This window comes from Peromyscus leucopus, chromosome 5, assembly GCF_004664715.2.
Source record: "Peromyscus leucopus breed LL Stock chromosome 5, UCI_PerLeu_2.1, whole genome shotgun sequence".
Taxonomy (NCBI): domain Eukaryota; kingdom Metazoa; phylum Chordata; class Mammalia; order Rodentia; family Cricetidae; genus Peromyscus; species Peromyscus leucopus.
The window spans coordinates 62,720,839-62,741,551 of NC_051067.1; the positions used below are offsets into that span (position 1 = coordinate 62,720,839).

The 20,713-nt window shown below is 42.3% G+C and overlaps 1 protein-coding gene across 1 annotated transcript in view; it reads left to right on the forward strand.

Moving 5' to 3' along the window:
• Dhtkd1 (dehydrogenase E1 and transketolase domain containing 1) overlaps nt 1–14,855 on the forward strand; it is a 38,983-nt gene extending 24,128 nt beyond the window's left edge. Inside the window, exons 10-17 of the mRNA XM_028891729.2 lie at nt 695–834; nt 3,542–3,692; nt 4,771–4,877; nt 9,134–9,298; nt 10,228–10,310; nt 10,714–10,883; nt 13,197–13,282; nt 14,627–14,855. Coding sequence (XP_028747562.1) covers nt 695–834; nt 3,542–3,692; nt 4,771–4,877; nt 9,134–9,298; nt 10,228–10,310; nt 10,714–10,883; nt 13,197–13,282; nt 14,627–14,731 — 1,007 coding nt within the window. The 3' untranslated portion in view covers nt 14,732–14,855. The remainder of the gene's footprint in view (nt 1–694; nt 835–3,541; nt 3,693–4,770; nt 4,878–9,133; nt 9,299–10,227; nt 10,311–10,713; nt 10,884–13,196; nt 13,283–14,626) is intronic.
• Nucleotides 14,856–20,713: the final 5,858 nt, after the last annotated feature.

Genomic DNA, 20,713 nt, shown 5'->3' on the forward strand with positions numbered 1-20,713 from the left:
TAACAATACTTCTTAGTTATAAGGCATGTTGAGCACTTTTATCAGCATATAGACAAGGTTGCAGCCATAACGGAGATATACAGGACTCACTCCTGGATGTACTGGAAAGATGTTTCTCTAAAAATTGACTCTCAATTCTTACAAATATTACATTGACAATATACCTTCGCATATAGGAAAGATAGATACATATACACATATAAAGACATACTGCTTTATTATATATTACATATGCTTAATTATGTGTACTTGTGTGTCTGCATATGGCTATCTGTGTATCCTAGTGCCCAAGGAGGTCAGAGTCTTCACACCCCTCTTTAGCTGGAATTATAGGTAGCTGCAAGCAGCTTTATATGGGTGCTGGAAACTGAACTCAGAAGAGTAGCAGGTGCTCTTGACCAGTGAGCCATCTCTCCAGCATCAGGAAAGATATGTTTTAATAGGGAGAATCTATTATCCTAAGGAGAATTCATATTCTAAAGAATGAGCCAGTGTATGATATCAGATAGCTGTGTATATAATACATATCTATAGCCAAGCTCCACAGGAGACTGAGCCCAGGAGTTCAAGACCAGTGTGGACAGCATTGAGAGATTTTTGTCTCAAAATAAAAAGGACTCCAGGGCTACCGTGTCTTATTTTTGTACTGGTTGTTCATGGCAATCTTTTTTCTTCCCCTACTTGCTTGCTTTAGGTTTCAACGTTCGTCTGAGTGGCCAAGATGTTGGCCGCGGAACTTTTAGTCAAAGGCATGCAATGGTGGTTTGCCAGAACACAGACAATGCCTACATTCCTCTGAACCATATGGACCCTAATCAGAAGGGCTTTCTGGAGGTAAGGCATTTATATATAAAGTCCATGTGGTGGTGTGCCAACTGTTACAGTTATAACATTTGATTTGATTTGTGTTTTTGAGACAAAGTTTCACATAGCCCAAGCTATCCTCTAATTCCACAGTAGCTGAAGGTGACCTTGAATTCCTCTTGATTCTTCGGACTCTCCCTCAAGTGCTAGGGATTATAGATGTGCACTATCACACTCTTCAGTTAGGGGGTTCTTACAGACAATAAATTCAGATGTCAGAAACTTTATGCTCAATACTTGAGGCAATGGAGGTCTGTAAATTTGGAATGGAAGAAACAATTGAGAGCCATGTTGGAGCTGGCACTTGAGGACTAGAGCAATTACCCTGGCTGCCTACCTGTAATTATGTAATGTCACCTAGGTGTGAATTCTGTCAAGTTAAAATCAACATTGCAGTCTGATTTATTAAACTTTGTCAAAGTTGTGGACAGTAAGCCAACCTTTCTAGCCTGCTAAGACAAAACGGAATACAACAGAAACACTTCCTTCAGGTTATCTTGCTCTCTAAAGTTTAACAGGCATTTCTTTGGATTTTATAGATCTTAAGAACAGGGTCTTTTCATTTTTGTTTCTTCAACAATTACTTTAGTGAACAGCACATGATATTTATGAAAACAAATTATTCCTTTAAGGTAAACTTAATAGCTTGTTGCCTTCTTTCCTGTTCCACTTGTTGGTTTGAGAATATAACCTGTGTGTTTGGTGGGGCTGGGAGATAGCTCAGTCAATAAAGTTCTTCCTATGCAGACATGAGTTCAGTCCCCAGCACCTGGTAAAAAGCCAGGCACGGCAGTCCCAGCACTACGGAGGTAAAGATAGAAGGAGCTGAGCCTTACTTGCCAGGCAGTCCTGCAGAATCTGTGAGCTTCATGTCCAGGGAGATAATCTAACTCCAAAAATAAGGTGGAAAGTGGTGAAAGAAGGTGTGGGATGTTGAGGGCCTCCTCTTCTCACGCATGCTTCCAAGGTGACTTGAAGGAGATGCATCCCTTTCTTTATTTTTCTAAAATCTATCTTTGTATCAAATCAGATTTATGAGCCAGGGTAGAAGTGTTTAGTGTCCACCCCACCTCTTATTAGGCTTTCACTGAACTGTGATTTGTCATTTAGTATCAGTTATGATACATTGCCAGGCTATGGCTCAAGCCACAGCTCCTGTTAATCAGGTAGTAGTAAGGGTGAGGTAGGGTGCTCCCTAATTAGATGCTAAGTGCACTTTTGACTGTATATTTTTAACCTTTATTTGTTTGTGTATGAGTGCTTTGCCTGCATGTATGTCTGTGTACCATTTGTGTGCCTGGCACCTGAGGAGGCTGGAAGAGGATATTGGCTCCCCTGGAACTGGAATTACAGGCAATTGTGAGCCACCATGTGGGTGCTAGGAAATGAACCCAGGTCCTCTGGAAGAACAGCCAGTGCTCTTAACCGCTGAGCTATGTTTCTAGCCCAGTTGGCTCACACTATTTTCAAACCAATACACTGGGTTTATTGGCACATGACCCCATCACAAGTCACAGAGCAACTGTACTTACGTAGAGGGTAGACAGAAGTAAAAGAGTTGAAGACAAGTCGATTAAGTTACTTTCTAGAAGTTTGAAAAGAAGCAAAAAACAAACAGAAAACAAAACAAAAACAATGGCTGAGGGAGCTCAGGTCAGTTCTTTTTGTTTTATTTTTAAGGATTTGATGGTCTCTTTGGTGATGTCAAGTTCAGAAAGGAAGGAACAGAAGAAAGAAGGGATGAATTGATAGTGGGCATGTCAATCTTGGATAAGAAGAGAGGGAAGGAGGAAGTGAGAGCAGAGAGATGCATGCAGCATGCCTGGGCTAAAACGCATTTATAACACACATCAACCTGAGACCTGAAGCCAGAACAGATATCTATGTGACAGCAGGCCAGAAGAGGGCACCAGATCTCATTACAGATGGTTGTGAGCCACCATGTGGTTGCTGAGAATTGAACTCAGGACCTCTGGAAGAGAAGTCAGTGCTCTTAACCTCTGAGCCATCTCTCCAGCCCCCAGAATGGATATCTAAAGGAGTAACTTAAGCAGGATTCCACCCACCATGCTAGAAAATAATCCACTGACATTTTTATGTTTGTCATTTAGTTCTTATCTATATAAATCACATTTTATAGCTGTAATTAAAAATTATATAATTCCTGCGCATGCATGTGTGCGTGCGGCCAGAGGACAACTTTCAGGAGTTGGTTCTCTCGTCTTCTGGTTTCCAGGGATTTAACTCAGGTTCTGAGGCTTAGTGATACCTTCTCAGCCATCTTGCTATCCCCTAAGTATCCCCCTTCCCTCCTTTTTCCCATTTTTTTTTAAATGTGGTGGTGCTGGGGATTGAACCCAGGACCTTATGAATGCTAGACAAGTACTCTACCATTGTACCATTTCCTAACCCTGTACTACTTCTTCTTGAAGAAAATCCTGAATGACTGTATTCCAATGTCTTCTCTTTTCCTCTCTTTGTCCTAACTTTCTCCAAATGCCAGTGACACTGAGCAGTAGGTCTCCTTTTGCGAAGAAATGAGGTGATGAGTGAGAGCAAAGCCCCTTTCCACGCCCCTCCTCCTCTTGAGAGGTTTGTGTCCTTGTGGGGCTTCACTTTTGCCAGCTTCTCTCAGGTCTCATGCACATCAGCGTCTGATTCTCTTCTTTGCTGTTAGGTTAGCAACAGCCCCCTGTCAGAAGAGGCTGTCCTGGGATTTGAATATGGAATGAGCATTGAAAGCCCAAAGTTGCTGCCGCTCTGGGAAGCTCAGTTCGGCGATTTCTTCAATGGCGCCCAGATCATCTTTGACACATTCATCTCTGGAGGTTGGTGTGAGTGAGTGGCTGGGTGGTGGGTGGTTCCAGTCTCATATCATAAGTAAGTGGAAAAGAGCCATCACTGCCTCTGAGATTCTGTCCCACAGCATCTCCAGAGAGTTTGGAGAATCGACCTATTCTCTTTAGGCACGTGGCAGCCTTCAGGCAGTCTAATGAGCTTCTGGGAAGCGTGTCTTAGCTTTCTGTCAGCATTTCATTGTCCCCACCTCCTAAGAAATGTGTGTAGCTACAGGGAGCACAGATGTACCTGGCAGGCACATGCCTAGGCTGTGTGGTTCTGCACCTGTTCCTGGAGTGTTGAGTAGCATAATGAGCCAGCATTCTGTGGTGACACAGTGACACTTTATGGTTGGGATTGATGACTCCCTTGAAAATCTGAAATTTTTTAGAAGGAAAAAGAATGCTTGAGGAGCCTGGATTTTGACATGTCCAGAAACTATTTGTGTGTGTCTTCATGTGTGTGCTGGTGTACACGCATATGTATGTAGTAACATATGGAGGTCAGAGATCAACCTCAGGTGTTATTTTTCAGGAGCTGTCCACCTTGGTTTTTTTTTGAGACAGAGTCTCTCACTGGGACCTGGGACTCAGCAGTTAGGCTAAGCCGGCTGGCCAGCAAGCTTCAGGGAGCCACCTCTCTGCTTCCCTAGCACCAGGATTCCAAGTGTGCACCATGCCTGACTTTTTATGAGTGCTGGGGATTGAACTCAGGTCCTCGTTCTCACACAGCAAGTATTTTATAAACTGAGCTGTCTTCCCTGCCCCCAGAGACTGTTCTCAAATGTCTACTGCTCTCCCTGTCTTGAGGACAGTGGCCAGTGCTCTCTGTTGTGCTATGAACATGGCAGGAGCGGCTTGTCTTTGTGAAGAGTTGTTGTATGGTGAAATCAGAGTGCCACATGTTGTCTGAGGCACTGGGACATTTACCACTGAAATGGTCTTCCGGTGACTAAAGCCCGAAGCATGTGATGGATGGGCATCTCCACTTAAGTACAGTAGGTCAGCGCTAGAAGATGCGTGTCATTTGTTCTGCGTCACAGAGAACCCCTGTCTTGTGTGTTCCCAGGAGAGGCCAAGTGGCTCCTGCAGAGTGGCATTGTCATTCTGCTCCCACATGGCTACGACGGGGCTGGACCTGACCACTCGTCTTGTCGGATCGAGCGCTTCTTGCAGGTATGTAGAGTGCACTGGGTTCTAACAAATGTTCTCCTCTTTCCGGGTCTTCGCCCTTCCCTAGACTGCCTCCTGTAGATAGATAGCTTCATGTGCACTCTAACTGTAAGATGCTATAGGTGAGTGCAACCAACTCAGTGCTATGTGACTGTTCCTTGGAAGCGTAATGTCTTGGCTTTTATAATGTCACAGTTCTGTGGAAAATAAAATGGTTTCTGGAGTCAAGCATGGTTGTGCATGCCTGTGATTTGAGCTCTTTGTCACACAATGTTGACCTCTAGCCTTCACACGCACATGAATGCATATGCACCACACACACACACACACACACACACACACACACACACACACACACCACTAAGAACAATAAAAGAATAAGCTAGAAAGATGAAAAATGGTGATCAGAAAGGGGAATGCACAAAATGGAGCTTATGGAGAAAATCCTGTTGATTATATCAAAGATCTTGTGCCATAATCTGTATGTGTTTTCCTCAAATTCATTCACTGAATTATACCCCTCATCCAAAACCAGGAGATGGAATTAGGAGGTGAGGCCTGTGATAAGTGATGAAGTTCTAAAGATAAAGTTCTTAGAGTTGGGAATGTGCTAAGAGCTCCCTAGCTGCATACTAGCTCTTCACACCATGTGAGGACCCGTGAGAAGACACCATGTCAGGGAATGGGCCTTGATCTGACACCAGGTTTACTCCATGATCTTGGACTCTCCAGCCTCCATAAATGTGAGAAATACGTTTATGTTGTTCCTAAGTAATCTGGACTTAGCCACGAATGGTCGAACATACCTGTAACCCAACGCTTGGGAGGTAGAGGCAGGAGGATTAGGAGTTCAAAGCCATCTGACTATATAGTAAATATATAGTATATTTATAGTAAATATATTTATTTAAGACATGAAACACTGTCTTAAACCATAACATGGAAAAGTTACCCAGTTTCTTGGCACTGAGCCTGTGGGGGCCATTCTCATTCAAACCACCACAGACTATTGGTGACTCGTAGTGGTCCATGCCCTGTAGCAGCAATTAGCATTGATAACAAGGGAGCAAAGGCCAGTGTTAAAACCTTTTTTTTTTTTTTTTAAGATTTGTTTTTTATTTATTTATTTATTTATTTATTTTTATTTTTTTTTTGGTTTTTCGAGACAGGGTTTCTCTGTGTAGCTTTGCGCCTTTCCTGGGACTCACTTGGTAGCCCAGGCTGGCCTCGAACTCACAGAGATCCGCCTGCCTCTGCCTCCCGAGTGCTGGGATTAAAGGGGTGCGCCACCACCGCCCGGCTAAGATTTGTTTATTTTTATTTGATGTGTATGGGTGTTTTACCTGCATGTATGTCTGTGAACCACTGCATGCATTGCCCACAGATGCTAGGGAAGGACATTGTATCCCTTGGAAATGTGATTATAGACTGTTGTGAGCTACCCTGTGGTTGCTGACAGTTGAACCTGGGCCCTCTGGAAGAGCAGCCAGTGCTCTTAACTACTGAGACATATTGACGTATCTCCAGCCCCATTCCCCAGTGTTATGCCTTTTAAGCTTTGAGTGTCAAGAACTTCATCCCTGAGGATTTGACAGGTCCTTTCTTACAATACTTGAAAATTGTAGGTATGAGTGTTGGCACATGCCTTTGATGCCAGCATTCAGGGAGGCAGAGGAAGGCACATTAGAGGCTAGGACAGCCAGGGCTACTCAGTGAAAAACAAACCAGTTGACTCTGGGTTTTTGCTGTTTATCTTTATTGACATCATTTCATCTACTGTCACTGTGGTTATCTCAAGTCCTTTGTTTATACTTTTAATTTTATTTCCAGCCTCACACATATGTACATGACTTAGAAGAGTCTTTGCTGCTCATCTAAATGTCTGCTTATTTCTTCTCCTTTCATTGTTGTTATGCCAAGAGTTCTGTGTCATTTATATTTTCAGCCTTGCCTGTTCTTGACATTGTTTTAACTTCATTTTATGTATATGAGTGTTGCCTGCACATGTGTATGTGCACCATGCGCATGCCCAGTGTCATGGAAGCCAGAAGAGGGCAACAGAGCCTCTGAAATGGAGTTACAGATGGTTGGTAGGTGCCATGTATGTGCTGGAAACTGAACCCAGGTCCTCTGCAGGAAGAGTAAATGCTCTTAACTACCAAGGCACCTCGCCAGTACTTGTTCTTGGTACTTCTTCTTTAGTCAATACCTCAGTTTCAGAGTAGAGGTCTCGCTTTGTTTTCTTGGTTTTATGTTCTTCATTGTTGTCCGACTTTGTTCTGTTCTCTTTGAACCTCTCTGTCCTGGGCAGGGATGTAGCTCAGAAGGTAGAGTGCTTGCCTATCATGCAGTGGAGCCCTGGGTTCAGTCTCTGTGCTGTACAAAACCAGGCATGGTTGCATGGCACATGCCTGTGATCCCAGTACTTGGGAAGCGGAAGCAGGAAAGTTACACATTCAAGATCCTCCTTAGGTATGAGTGATTTTGAGGCTAGCCTGAGCTATATGAGACGCTGTCTCATCCTTGCTGAAATAAAACAACAAAAAAACTCCTCAAATTCTGCCCTTGGCCTGCTGTGTTCTTTTTTTTTTTTCCTTTCCTTTCCTTTTTCCTTTCCTTTCCTTTCCTTTTTCCTTTCCTTTTTCCTTTCCTTTTTCCTTTCCTTTCCTTTCCTTTCCTTTCCTTTCCTTTCCTTTCCTTTCCTTTCCTTTCCTTTCCTTTCCTTTCCTTTCCTTTCCTTTCCTTTCCTTTCCTTTCCTTTCCTTCCCTTCCCTTCCCTTCCCTTTCCTTTTCTTCCTCCTTCATACAGTTATTTGGCTACATGGTATTTATGTTACCCTTATGCTATTTCATTTCATCTTGTCTTGGTTATGTAGACCTCTTCAAAGACCTTCTCTGTTTTCCAATCCATATGAGTGAATCTCTATATATCCTGAACAATGGGCACAATATATTCTCTTAGAACAATAGTTGAGGACGGACTCCAGAATTTGAGTCCTGAGGATGTAGCTGGGAAAGAACTCTTTGGACTGGGTGTTCCTCTGAGATTCAGTAATTGCCTACAAACATCCACCTTGTCTTCGGGGATGGATGGCACTTCCGTTAGGCTCTGTAGGGGCTTCCTATTAGAGAGGATCGTGCCTTTGACTTTTCCCAGGGTGCTCCTTACTGCCTTTCTTCTGAGATGCTAGGGTTTTTTTTCAATCCCATTTCCATTCCCACACTGCTTCTAAATTAGGGTTGGGGCCAGCAGGATCTCCTGAGGTTATTCTTTTGCTTTCAACTTTTAAACATGCATCTTAATTTTTTTGTGTGTGTGGGGGGGCAAACTCTTGTAGCCAAGGCTGACCTTGAACTCCCAACTTTTCAGTCTCACTCCAGCCCTCTTCTTCCATTTCCTGGGATTTCACCACACTGGACTCAATCTACATTTGTTTGTTCTTTTGTCTTGAAATGTGCACACTATGATTTTATTTCACCAAGAGAGTGAAATTCTGATGGTGTTCCCTCTTACCATCTTAATCTGACAGTAACCAGAAGATTGTGGGTGGAGGCAGAAAGATTTTGTTTTGTTTTGTTTTTGAGACAGGGTTTCTCTATGTGGTCCTGGATGTCCTGAAACTCCCTCTGAGACCAGGCTGCCTCGAACACAGAGATCCTCCTGCCTCTGCCTGGGATTAAAGGCATGCACCAACACCACCTGGCATCATCAAGCTTTTAATATAAGCTTAAACACAGGCATTAAGAAAAGGGGAGAGGCACTCAGAAGAAAGTAAGACGCACCAGAGAACAAGTGTGCCAGATAACTATTGCTTTTAACTTCACACAGGGGGAGGGAAAAAAGATAGGAGCACAACATGCAAAGACAGAGAATCCAATTTTTTTTTTAAATAGGTTTTCATGTGGCTTGGGCTAGCCGCGAACTCAGTTGTTGCTGAGGATGACTGTGGACATCTGACTCTTTTGCCTCTACCTTCCAAACCCATGTGTGGGTACTGACTGCTCAAGAGAAAGTCGCCAGAATATGTTTTTTAAAAAAATCTTTCCCAGATGCTGTTTTCAAACAGCCTTGTCTGGAAGTAGCTGTTTTAGACATGAGTGGTTGGAGTCAACCCTCTGTCTCTCATTTGGTTAATACTCAGGGTTAGGGTTAGGGTCAGGGAATTATTGCCTGAGAATACGTGCCTCCCTTAGTGGGTGTTTGGGACTAAAGTAGACGATCTCAGTGTGCCTGTGTTCTCTTCCTGTCACCCTCCTAGATGTGTGACAGTGTGGAAGAAGGGGTGGACAGTGACACTGTGAACATGTTCGTGGTCCACCCGACGACTCCCGCTCAGTATTTCCACCTGCTCAGAAGACAGATGGTCCGGAACTTCAGAAAACCTCTCATCGTGGCTTCTCCCAAGATGTTACTCAGGTACCCTGTAAGTAGAAAGAGCTCTCGTAGGCTTTTTTCCCCCCTCCTTTTTTTGTATTCTATTTTCTCTATGTTCTGTATTTATTTTGTTTAAGTTTTATTTGCTGTGTGTGTGTGTGTGTGTGTGTGTGTGTGTGTGTGTGTGTGTGTGTATGCGCTATGTATATGCAGGGGCACAAGAGGTGTTAGATCCCCAGGAGCTGGACTTAAGGGTGATTATGAGCCAGTCAGTGTGGGTGCTGGGACCTGAGTTCAGGCCCTCTGGATGAGCAGCAAGTGCTGTTAATCTCTGAGCTATCGCTCAGTCCTAAGAAGCTATTTTGTGGCTTTCTCTGTGATTCCTTTCACCAATATTCTCAGGGGTCTTGAGACATCACAGGAAATTCAAGAAAAGTCATACAATCCCATTAGGACAGGTTGGTTTTTGTTGTTGTTGTTTGGTGTGTGTGTGTGTGTGTGTGTGTGTGTGTGTGTGTGTGTGTGTATTGCTGTTGTTTTATTTTTATTAATATTTTTTTTCTGGAAGGGCTCTTCTGATACAGATATTCTAAAACAGAAGTCTCAAGCCAAGTCAAAGTATAAATTACTACAATGGTCAGTTTCTTCTGGGTGCAGAAACACAGGCAGGAGGATTGCTTGAGTTCAAGACCAGCTTAGTCTTCATAGTGAGTTCCAGGCCATCCTGAGCTGCATAGTGAGACCCTGTCTCAGAAAACAAAACAAAAGAAAACTGCCTTATGGTAGGGACAAGGCAAGCTCTTCTCATTTTAATTTGAAGCACACAGAACTGTATCTCGGAGAACACTGTGTTAGTGGGCATGCTTGAGTGCAGTTCTGTGCCAGAATTCTGGAACTGTTTTCATAAGATCTGCTCTGAGTTACAGCTGTAGCTCTTCTGCATTTGTTGACATGAATATGGCTGTTTCTCTCCCTCAGGCAGCTGTGTCAACTCTTGAGGAAATGGCCCCAGGAACAGCATTCAAACCTGTCATTGGTGACTCATCAGTAGATCCAAAAAAGTAATTTGATGTTTCTCTGTTTCCTACTGTGGGTAGGGGTTTTTAATAAGTGAACAAAATTTCTTATATCATGTTAAAAAATTTTTGTGTGTGTGTTGTGTGTATGTATAAACGTGTGAGGGACTGAATACACTGCCTTACCATGATAGGCAAGTATTATGTTGCTGAGCTATATCTCGGCCCCTCTCCTTATAGTCACATGTTAAGGGAGCGTGTATGAAAGAGTGAACCCTGGGGACAGGTATCGCAGAAGGAAAACTGCAGGGCTCAGCAGATGACTGAACCCAGAAGCAGAGCCCTGAGCAACTTTGTTGCAACACATTGAAATCTAGAATCCTCTTTCTTCTGACACAATCCTTAAGGATGTTTCTCTCCACTCCATTACCTCCCTTGTCCCCAATAGCGTGAAAACCCTCATATTCTGCTGTGGTAAACATTTTTATGCCCTGCTGAAGCAAAGAGAATCTTTGGGGACCAAGAAGCATGACTTTGCCATCATTCGAATAGAGGAACTCTGCCCGTTCCCGCTGGATTCATTACAACAAGAGATGAGCAAATACAAACATGTGAAAGGTAAAGGCTTTTTTTTTTTTTTTTTTTTTTTTTTACCCTTTGATCTTTGGGGAGCCCACCACCCAGCTCCCAAATAAGTCATTCGGAGAATTATTCTTTCTTATGAATGCCTGGCCTTAACTTGGCTAATTTCTAGCTAGCCTTTCTTAAATTATCCCATCTCATTTTTGCCTCTGGGCTTTTGTCTTTCTCTGTTCTATATACCTTTCTTTACTTCTTACTCCGTGACTTGCTCTGTAGCTGGGTGGCTGGTCCCTGGAGTCCCCCTCTCCTTCTCCTTTAGCTCCCTGATCTCTCTTCCCAGATTTCTCCTCTGTTTATTCTCCCTGCCTGCCAGCTCCACCTAGCCTTCCTCTTGCCTAGCTATGGGCCATTCAGCTCTTTATTAGACCAATTAGGTGTTTTAGACAAGCAAAGTAACACAGCTTCTCAGAGTTAAACAAATGCAACATAAAAGAATGCAACCCATCTTTGCATCATTAAACAAATGTTCCACAGCATAAACGAAAGTAACACATCTTCAACTAATATTCCACAATACTTGCTCCTGTTAGGGCCCTTTGCTTTTCAGATACCTGAAACCTGTTCACGCTATTTAAGATGGAAAGAGGTAGGGGAAGTGAAAGGTACAAAAAGCCAAATCTCATGGAATCTGAGGATGTGGTTTGAAGTACCTAGAGCCATGTCTCTCTTGTGTCTCACTCAGTCTTCCTACTGTCATCTAAACATAATTTCTTGAGAATTTGTGGGTCATTAGTGCTGTGACATCATATGCAATAATTGCAATATAATTGTAAATGATAAAGCACTTTCAGTACTTAGGATTGGAAAATTTGATATCTGTATACACCTTATAGAAATTAAGTAATTACAGACCTAAATGTAACTGTAACACTATTAGGGGAAAACCTCTTTGAGTTTTGTTAGATGGAAAATTTTCCATTGTGTCATTAAAAATTGGGCTTGATCAACATGAAAAACTTTCATTGTAAAAATTATTGTAGGGGCTGGAGAGATGGCTCAGTGGTTAAGAGCACTAGATGCTCTTCCAAAGTATCTGGCTCAATTCTCAGCACCCACGTGGTGGTTAATGACTAACTAACTCTAGTTTCAAAGGATCTGACATCTTCTTTTGGCTTCCAAGGGCACTAGGCACACATGTGGTACACAGATAGATATACATGCAGGCAAAACACCCATACCCCACATATATTTAAAATACAAAACACAACACCCCCACCCCCCAAAAAAACAAACAGGATACAAAACAACCCTCACTCACCACTGCTGGGATCGAAAGTGGTTGCAACAGCTCTGGAAGATGGTTTCTTGTTATATAATCCCCAATTTACCATGTAACCCAGAATCCCCATTGCTGGTTTACCCAGAAAATGAAAATAGGTTCACAGGAAAATCTGCATACAGGTATTTTTAGCAGCTTTATTTGTTTTATGGGTTTTTTTTTTTTTTTTTTTTTTTTTTTTTTTTTTGTAGCAGCTTTATTTGTAATTGCCTCAAGCTGGGAACAGTCAAACTGTCCTTCACCTAGGGAATGAATAAACACAGTTCCCCTTAGCAAGAAATATGTGTAATATCATATTCAATAAAACAGGAAGGAGGTACTGTATGCTGTGCAGGGCCTCAAAGATGCTAAAAGTAAGCAGGCTAGCACTGAGCCTCAGAAATGAACTGTTGCTATCTACAAGAACTTGGATAAATCACGAATATATTTTGGTAATTCACGTCAGACCCCAAAGGCTACACACTGTATGACTCCATTTATATGGCGTTTTGGTAAAGGTGAAACTGCATGGTAGACTGAAGACTGATTGTTGCTAACTTTGGGACTCGGAAGCATATTGACTGCAATCAGGATGAGGAGACTTGGGGTTAAAAGAACTAGTTTGCATCATGATTGTTCTGGTGAACACGTAACTATGTACTTGCCAGAAAAGAAAAGAAAGGAAAAAAGAAAGAAAGAGAAAAAGATGATAACATCAAGAGCTAGGGAGATGGCCCAGGAGTTAAGAGTCCTTTCCCGTTTCTACATTGGTGGTTCACAACCACCTGTAGCTCCAGCTTCAAGGGACCCAATGTCCTCTTCTGGCCTCCTTGGGCACCTGCTCACATGGCATACATTTATACAGACATGCATATGTACACATAATTAATGAAAAATTTTAAGTTGCTAACATGTTGGAAAAACATATTTAATTGAAGTTGAAATCTATTTACCATCCATCCATTCCTCTACCCCACTTCTTGGTATACAAGTTTATATGAGGTGTTGAAGTAAATTGTTTCTTTTTGTAGATATCATTTGGAGTCAGGAGGAGCCTCAGAACATGGGTCCATGGTTTTTTGTTTCTCCAAGGTTTGAAAAACAACTGGCCTGCAAGGTGAGTGCCCATTCTTATATTTATATTCATTCATTCATATTCTCTCTCTCTCTCTCTCTCTCTCTCTCTCTCTCTCTCTCTCTCTCTCTCTCTCGTTTCTCTTGGAGTAACAATGTAAGGGTTTCTATTACCAGCTTGCTCATTTATTTAAAGATAAAGTGAAATTAAAAAACTATATTTTTAAGATGGTCATGGTGATGCATGCCTGTATTAGAAGGTTGGGGTCACTTGAGTTTGTAAGTTTGAGATCAGCTGAGGCAACATAGTCAGATCCTGATACATGCAAAAAGAAAAATCTAGTTTTAGATTATTCCTTTGGAGGAAAATGTTGAGTTTATGGAGCTGTCTATGTATTCAGATTACAGGGTTGAGTCTCCCTTATCCAGAATGTTCAAAACCAGAAATATTTCAGATATGTGAGTTTTTCAGATTTTGGAGTATTTATGTACATTTTCTAGGCTGAGAAGCCTCAAAAAAATCTAAAATCTGCTGGGTAGTGGTGGCACATGCCTTTAATCCCAGTACTCGGAAGGCAGAGCCAGGTGGATCTCTGTGAGTTCGAGGCCAGCCTGGTCTACACAGCAAGATCCAGGACAGGCACCAAAAAAACTACACAGAGAAACCCTGTCTCAAAAAAACAAAAAACAAACAAACAAACAAACAAAATATCTAAATCTGAAATGCTTAAAAACCCAAGACCTTTTAGGGGCTGAAATGATAATTTCAAAATTCCAGATTTTGGAGAATTTCAGATTTTGGATTAAGGATGATCAGCCTGTAATATTATGTTAAAATGTGTTTGTATCTCAAAAAACTATGAACCTTTCATGTTGTTACTTTTTCTACTATTTCCTCATCATGTCTCATCCAAGTGCCAGAGAAAAATGTTCATGGATGATTTTTTTTTTTTAGTTTGGTGCCAGAAACATCCAGTTAACACACTTATTGCAGACATGTTTATAGTGCTGCTAGACTGTATGTCTTTATTTTTCTCAGGAAAGGAGAACCAATAAGAATAGTTACACCTCTGCTTATCTTTTTATTCTATGTTCATTAGAACATAGCTCATTCATTTAGTATGAGTTTGCTAGGTGGAAATAATTTTCACATGAAATACATCTAGTTAAAGAAACTACAGCTAAGATCAAAAGATAGTTTTTTTCACCTTATCATGCCTGGAATTCAGGCAGGGTAGATATTTCCCTCTAATCTATTCTCTGTAATTCAATATTTTCTTCTTAGCTTGAACAAGCTAACAGAGAATATATATACCTTTTTGTGGAACTGAGCAGAACTCCGATGCACTCAAAACGTTACTTGATTTCCTCTTTGCTCCAATGACAGCTCCGTCTTGTAAGCCGGCCCCCTTTGCCAGCACCTGCGGTGGGAATTGGCACAGTGCACCAGCAGCAGCATGAAGACACCCTCACCAAGACCTTCGCTTCATAATGTGCTTTGAGAAAACAGGAGAAAAAGGATTGCCTTTTAAGAAAAGTGCTGTAGGGCTGGAGAGATGGCTCAGAGGTTAAGAGCACTGGTTGCTCTTCCAGAGGTCCTGAGTTCAATTCCCAGCAACCACGTGGTGGCTCACAGCCATCTGTGATGAGATCTGGTGCCCTCATCTGACCTGTAGTCATACATGCTGTATACAAAATAAATAAATGAATCTTTAAAAAAAAAAGGGGGAGGGGCTGGAGAGATGGCTCAGAGGTTAAGAACACCGACTGCGCTTCCAGAGGTCCTGAGTTCAATTCCCAGCAGCACATGGTGGCTCACAACCATCTGTAATCAGATCTGGCGCCCTCTTCTGTATACATGATAAATAAATAAATCTTTAAAAAAAAAAAGAAAAAAGAAAAGTGCTGTAAAGGAAAACCTGCCTCCCCCACCTTTTCCCGTTTCCCCTAGCTAGCATGGAAGTCTGGAGTGATTTGGACAACTGACTCTGGAATACATGGAATAAGGGGGAAACTGATTTTATAAGTAATGAAACAGATAAGTCAATTGTATGCTTTGCAGCACAATAGTGTTTGTTATGCTTTGGTTAGATATGAATGAACTGGAAAAGGTGGTCATTAACCAGGTGTATTCAGACTCCACTATAACTGACCATAAATGAGCAAGGCAAGTTCAGTGTATAGGCAGCCCCAACATTACCACTTAATTAGTTTAACGCACATAACTTTCCCTAATTTCCCCCTTTTCAAAGTCCTCTGAACAGCAATATTTTTGTTTTATGTCATCTCTGAGTCACTCTATGAAATGTTCCATCTGACACCAGTAAAATTAGAACATTCCAGATTCATGTTCTTTCAGGTTTTATCCATTATCCTTACAAGTAAATTCTGTTAAATACAGATTTCTGATTGTAAGATCGTCTAGCAGTGTTCTGAGACAGTTTCATGTTGTCCAGGCTAGCCTCACACTCACTGTATACCTGAGGATGATCAGCCTTGACCTTCTGATCTTTTTGACTCTACTTCCTGAGTGCCAAGATTATTTATTTGTGCAGCCATCCCTAGTTAATGCTGGTGATGAGGAGCAAACCCTGGTCTTCATGAATGGTAGGGAGCACTCTACCAACTGAGCTACAGCCCTGGCCGCTAATAATTTTTAAATTATGAAGTGTTAGCTGTATCAAAACTGACCTGTGGTTTATTTTACCATTAAGTTCCCCTTCCCCCCAGTTATATTGCTGTGATGTTTTTAACTTCTGATAGGTGGATTTCAGTATCAGGTTAATCACTTTAGTCTCTAAAAGTTCCAGGTACAACTATGATGTATGTCTGTGCTATTAAGTACATTAATTTTTAGCTACCTTACCAAAGTTAGGTCTGGGGGTTCGGTTCCTCAGAGGTCACCAAGTGACCCATTCCATTTGGTGTTAAACCTAATGTTGGGAGCAAATCTAAACAGTAGCTGTGTGGCTTCATTTGAGTTGGTTTTGAGGAGCGCTTACCATGTACTATTCTTGCTTTGTGATACTGTTTTTCTAAAAGGTGATGGGGACTGTGAAGGGCTGGAATGCATCTGTTTCCTTTTCATTTTTTCCAGCAATGGGCCATGTCTTACATCATTAATGTATAGGCACTTCTAGATTAGTAATAGTTCTTTTTTTTTTTTTTTTTTTTTTTTTTTGGTTTTTCAAGACAGGGTTTCTCTGTGTAGCTTTGTGCCTTTCCTGGCACTCACTTGGTAGTCCAGGCTGGCCTCGAACTCACAGAGATTCGCCTGCCTCTGCCTCCCGAGTGCGCCACTACCGCCTGGCCTCTTTGTTTGTTTTTGAGATAGGTTCTCACTATGCAGTTCTAGCTGGCCTGGAACTCAGATCTCTCTGCCTTTGCCTTCTGCGTGCTGGAATTAAAGGTGCACACCACCATGCCAAACTACAAGTTACATTTTAGAATAATTCTTTAGTGTAATTATTTAACATTTCTCTAGTATTTGCTTCCCCTTCCTCTCTCTCTCTCTCTCTCTCTCTCTCTCTCTCTCTCTCTCTCTCTCTCTCTCACTCTCTCTCCTTTTCCTCTCACTTTTCTCTGGATCTGGGTATCAGTTCCAGAGCCTTGTGCTTACTAATTCTACCATTGAGCCATTTCCGCAACCTTTACCTCCCTTTTCTTTCTGTATTCTTTAGTCCTTCTTCCTGTGTCACGCCTTATAAATCATGTAACTGAGTACACTTATATAAATCAGTAAAATTTCAAAGGCCTGTTGAATAAGAATAATAGTGTATATTTAGGTAGAAAAAAAAGCGTAACATATCTTTATTCTCAGATCTCTAGGTTTCTTTTTTTTTCTTTTTGGTTTTTTTGAGACAGGGTTTCTCTGTGTAGCTTTGCGCCTTTCCTGGAACTCTCTCTGTAGCCCAGGCTGGCCTTGAACTCACAGAGATCCACCTGGCTCTGCCTCCCAAGTGCTGGGGTTAAAGGCGTGCGCCACCACCGCCTGGATCAATGCTTTTTAGTCTTGACATTCCAGAAGCTTCTGTACATTTCTCTTGGATATACTTGGATGTCTAATTTTTATCTCAGCTTTTCAGAGAGTTCATTTTACATAAAATATATAACACACCCTGTACAAATAACCCTTAAACAACTCTATGATGTTTTTGTTGACATCTGATAAAACGAAACATAAAACCTACTAATTACAGCCAGGTGGTGGTGGCTGCATGCCTTTAATTTCAGTACTCAGGAGGCAGAATCAGGGAGATCTCTTGTGAGTTTGAGGCCAGCCTGGTCTACTGAGCAAGTTCCAGGACAGGCTCCAAAGCTACATAGAGAAACCCTGTCTCAAAAAACAAAAATGAAACCCCAAATCTCTACTAATTCCCCTAAATTACAAGATCTGTTAATTTAGAAAACTTTTACTGAACTTTTTATTTTTAGTATTGCTCACTATCTTCTCTTACTCATATGGACAGCCAGATATAGAGAATGAACATCAGAATATAAGAAACAACAATTTAAGAGTAAAAAGATATTTCATCAAGAAATATTCTACATATAACATTGTTTTTATTTTGCTTTAGAAGGCTTTGGTCCTTGACAAACTAGCAGTCTGCAGATAAATAAATAAATAAATAAACAAACAAATAAATAAATAAAAGTGGTTTTTGTTTTTTAGGACAGTGTAACCCTTGGTGCCATGGAACTAGATATGTAGATCAGGCTGGTCTGATCTGCCTCTGCCTCCTGTGTGCTGGGATTAAAGTGTATGCTCCCATGCCTGGCAAGAGGGGCTTTTAAAATTCGTTTTGTTATTTTATGTCTATGTGTATGTGTGTCTTTCCTGCATGTATGTGTTGCATGTATGTATGTGTATCATGTGCATGAGTGGTGACTGCAGAGGTCAGAAGAAAGCATTGGATTGCCTGGGACTGGAGTCATGGATGGCTGTGAGCTACCATGTGGGTCCTGGGAACTTTCCTACTGCTAGGATAAAACACTGTGACCAAAAGCAACTTGCGGGGAAAGGGGTTTATTTCAGCATTCAGTTCCTCGTCACAGACAATCATTGAAGGAAGTCAGAAAACTGAACCTGGAGAAACCTGGAGGCAGAAACTGAAGCACAAGTCCCGGAGGAATGCTTCCTCCTCCTCCTCCTCCTCTTCTTTTTCTCCTTCTCTTCTAATTCTTTCATATATCACATCTTGACCACAGTTTCCCCTCCTTCCCCTCCCCACTCTCCCCCCCCCACTTTCTCCCCCAGATCCACCCTCCCTCTGTCACCCCTCAGAAAAGAGCAGGCCTCCCAGGGACATCCACCAAACACACATAATATGCTACTATAAGACCAGGCACATACCATCACATCAAGGCTGGATAAGGCAACCCAGCAGGAAGAAAGGGGTGGTCACACAAGCCCACAAAAGAGTCGGAGACAGCCCCCTCTCACACTGTTAGGAATCCCACAAGAACACCAAGCTACTCGGACATAACATACATACAGAGGACCTAGGTCAGACCCCTACAGGCTCCTTGGTCTCTGTGAGCCCCCATGAGTCTCTGTCAATTGATTGGGCTGTGTTCTCTTGGTGTCCCTGACCTCTCTAGAACCTCCAGTCATTCCCTCTCCCCTGCAGGATCCCCCAAGCTCTGCCTAATGTTTAGCTGTCAGACTCTGTAACTGCTTCCATCAGTTGCTGGATGAAGTCTCTGTGGTCTCTTTGAGGAGAAATGCTTCTTAATGGCTCTGTTCTCATGGCTTTCTCAGCCTGCTATCTTACAGTATCCAGGACCGGTGTGGCGTTGCCCTCCGTGAGCTGGGACCTCCCACATCAATCATCAATGTAGAAAATGCTCCACAGGTTTGTCCTCAGGCTAATCTTAGAGATGCATTTTCTCACTTGAGGTTCCTTCTCAAATGACTAGCCAGTGTCAAGTTGATATAAAACTAGCCAGCACAGAACTGAACGCAAGTCCTCTGCAAAGAGCAATAAGTGCTCTCAACTGCTGAGCCATCTCTCCAACCCAAGAGATTTCCTGGGTGGATATGCTAAAACAATTGGAAGACTATAGGTAGAATGATATTCCTGATAGATATAGATTTGGTGACACATAGGTTAAGGAAGTTCTGGGTAGCATTTGGGAAGTCCAGAAAGACTGAAGAATAGTGGAGGGGTTACTCAAGTTAATCTGTGAAATCAACCGATTCCTGGGGTACATGAGATTATTAAGAAAAAGAGGAGGAGGAACGGGTGGGGTGAGGGGAAGAAAAAGAATGGCCAACTAAGTAGGATGAAATCAGGGTGAGTTCAAAGGATGGGAGATCACTCAAGTCTTCCAGCTGCATCACACCCTCCCCTAGGTCTTTTCTCTCCTCTCCCAGAACTTGAGCAGACCTTCCTGGCTGCCTCTACACACTACAATAACTGAGACACATTTCCAGTGGCATCCCTTGGCACTAAGTTACAATGTTGTGAGGAGGCCCAGAACACATTGGGAAGCCAAACGGACATGCCAATGCTCACAATAAGCACTGATGGCCGGATCTGAGTGAGAGAGCCTTTCTTTGCAAGTGCAAATATTAATCCTCTGAGTTTTCCCAGCTGGCTACAAACACGGTGAGAAAAACCCTTGCAGGCCCCTGCCAGACAACCCTAACGGTCCCCACCCCCACCCAGGTGCTCATCTTGTTTCCTTCTTGGTTATAGATCTGAACAGGAGAACACGTCTTTGGATTTGACTGATGACTGACTGAGTATAGGATGTTACCTTTGACTTGTTACAGCAGACATTAGAACACAGACTTGATTTCGAGGAGTGGTTTAAAGATTGAGAAAGGAAAATTAATCTAAAAGCCTTCGTGTATGCTAGTGTCTCAATTCAAATTTTACACCCGCATAAGGTGGCTGCTGTTGTCCATATTTTGTCAAAGTAGCTCATCTAGGTTGATTGCCCAAAGGCATTCCTGGAGATTAAAATGTAGGGCTGACTGAATTCTTTTTTGTTTTGTTTTGTTTTTTCGAGACAGGGTTTCTCTGCGTAACTTTGCGCCTTTCCTGGAACTCGCTTTGTAGACCAGGATGGCCCCGAACTCGCAGAGCTCTGCCTGCATCTGCCTCCCAAGTACTGGAATTAAAGGCGTGCGCCACCACCGCTGGTTTGACTGAATTCTAATATTGTGTTTTTTGTTTTTTAACCACATGCTGTCCAAGAAGACACAAATTGGAGAAGCAGGAGGATCCACCAGAGGGGTCAAAGAACTGATTTCAGTCAACTCCTCAATCTCAGGAGGCATAAAACCTTGATGTCTGTACTTCGGAGATGGGGAAAGCGCGTGATAGTAAACTGGAGAGTACTTTTGTAAGCTATTGAATGCACAGTGTGTCACCAAATTTTTACAAATCTCTAAGAAGTTACACTTAAGATGGGCCCGAAAGAAAAGGTTGGTTCTGGAAGCTCAGCCGCAGGCCATAGGAGACCA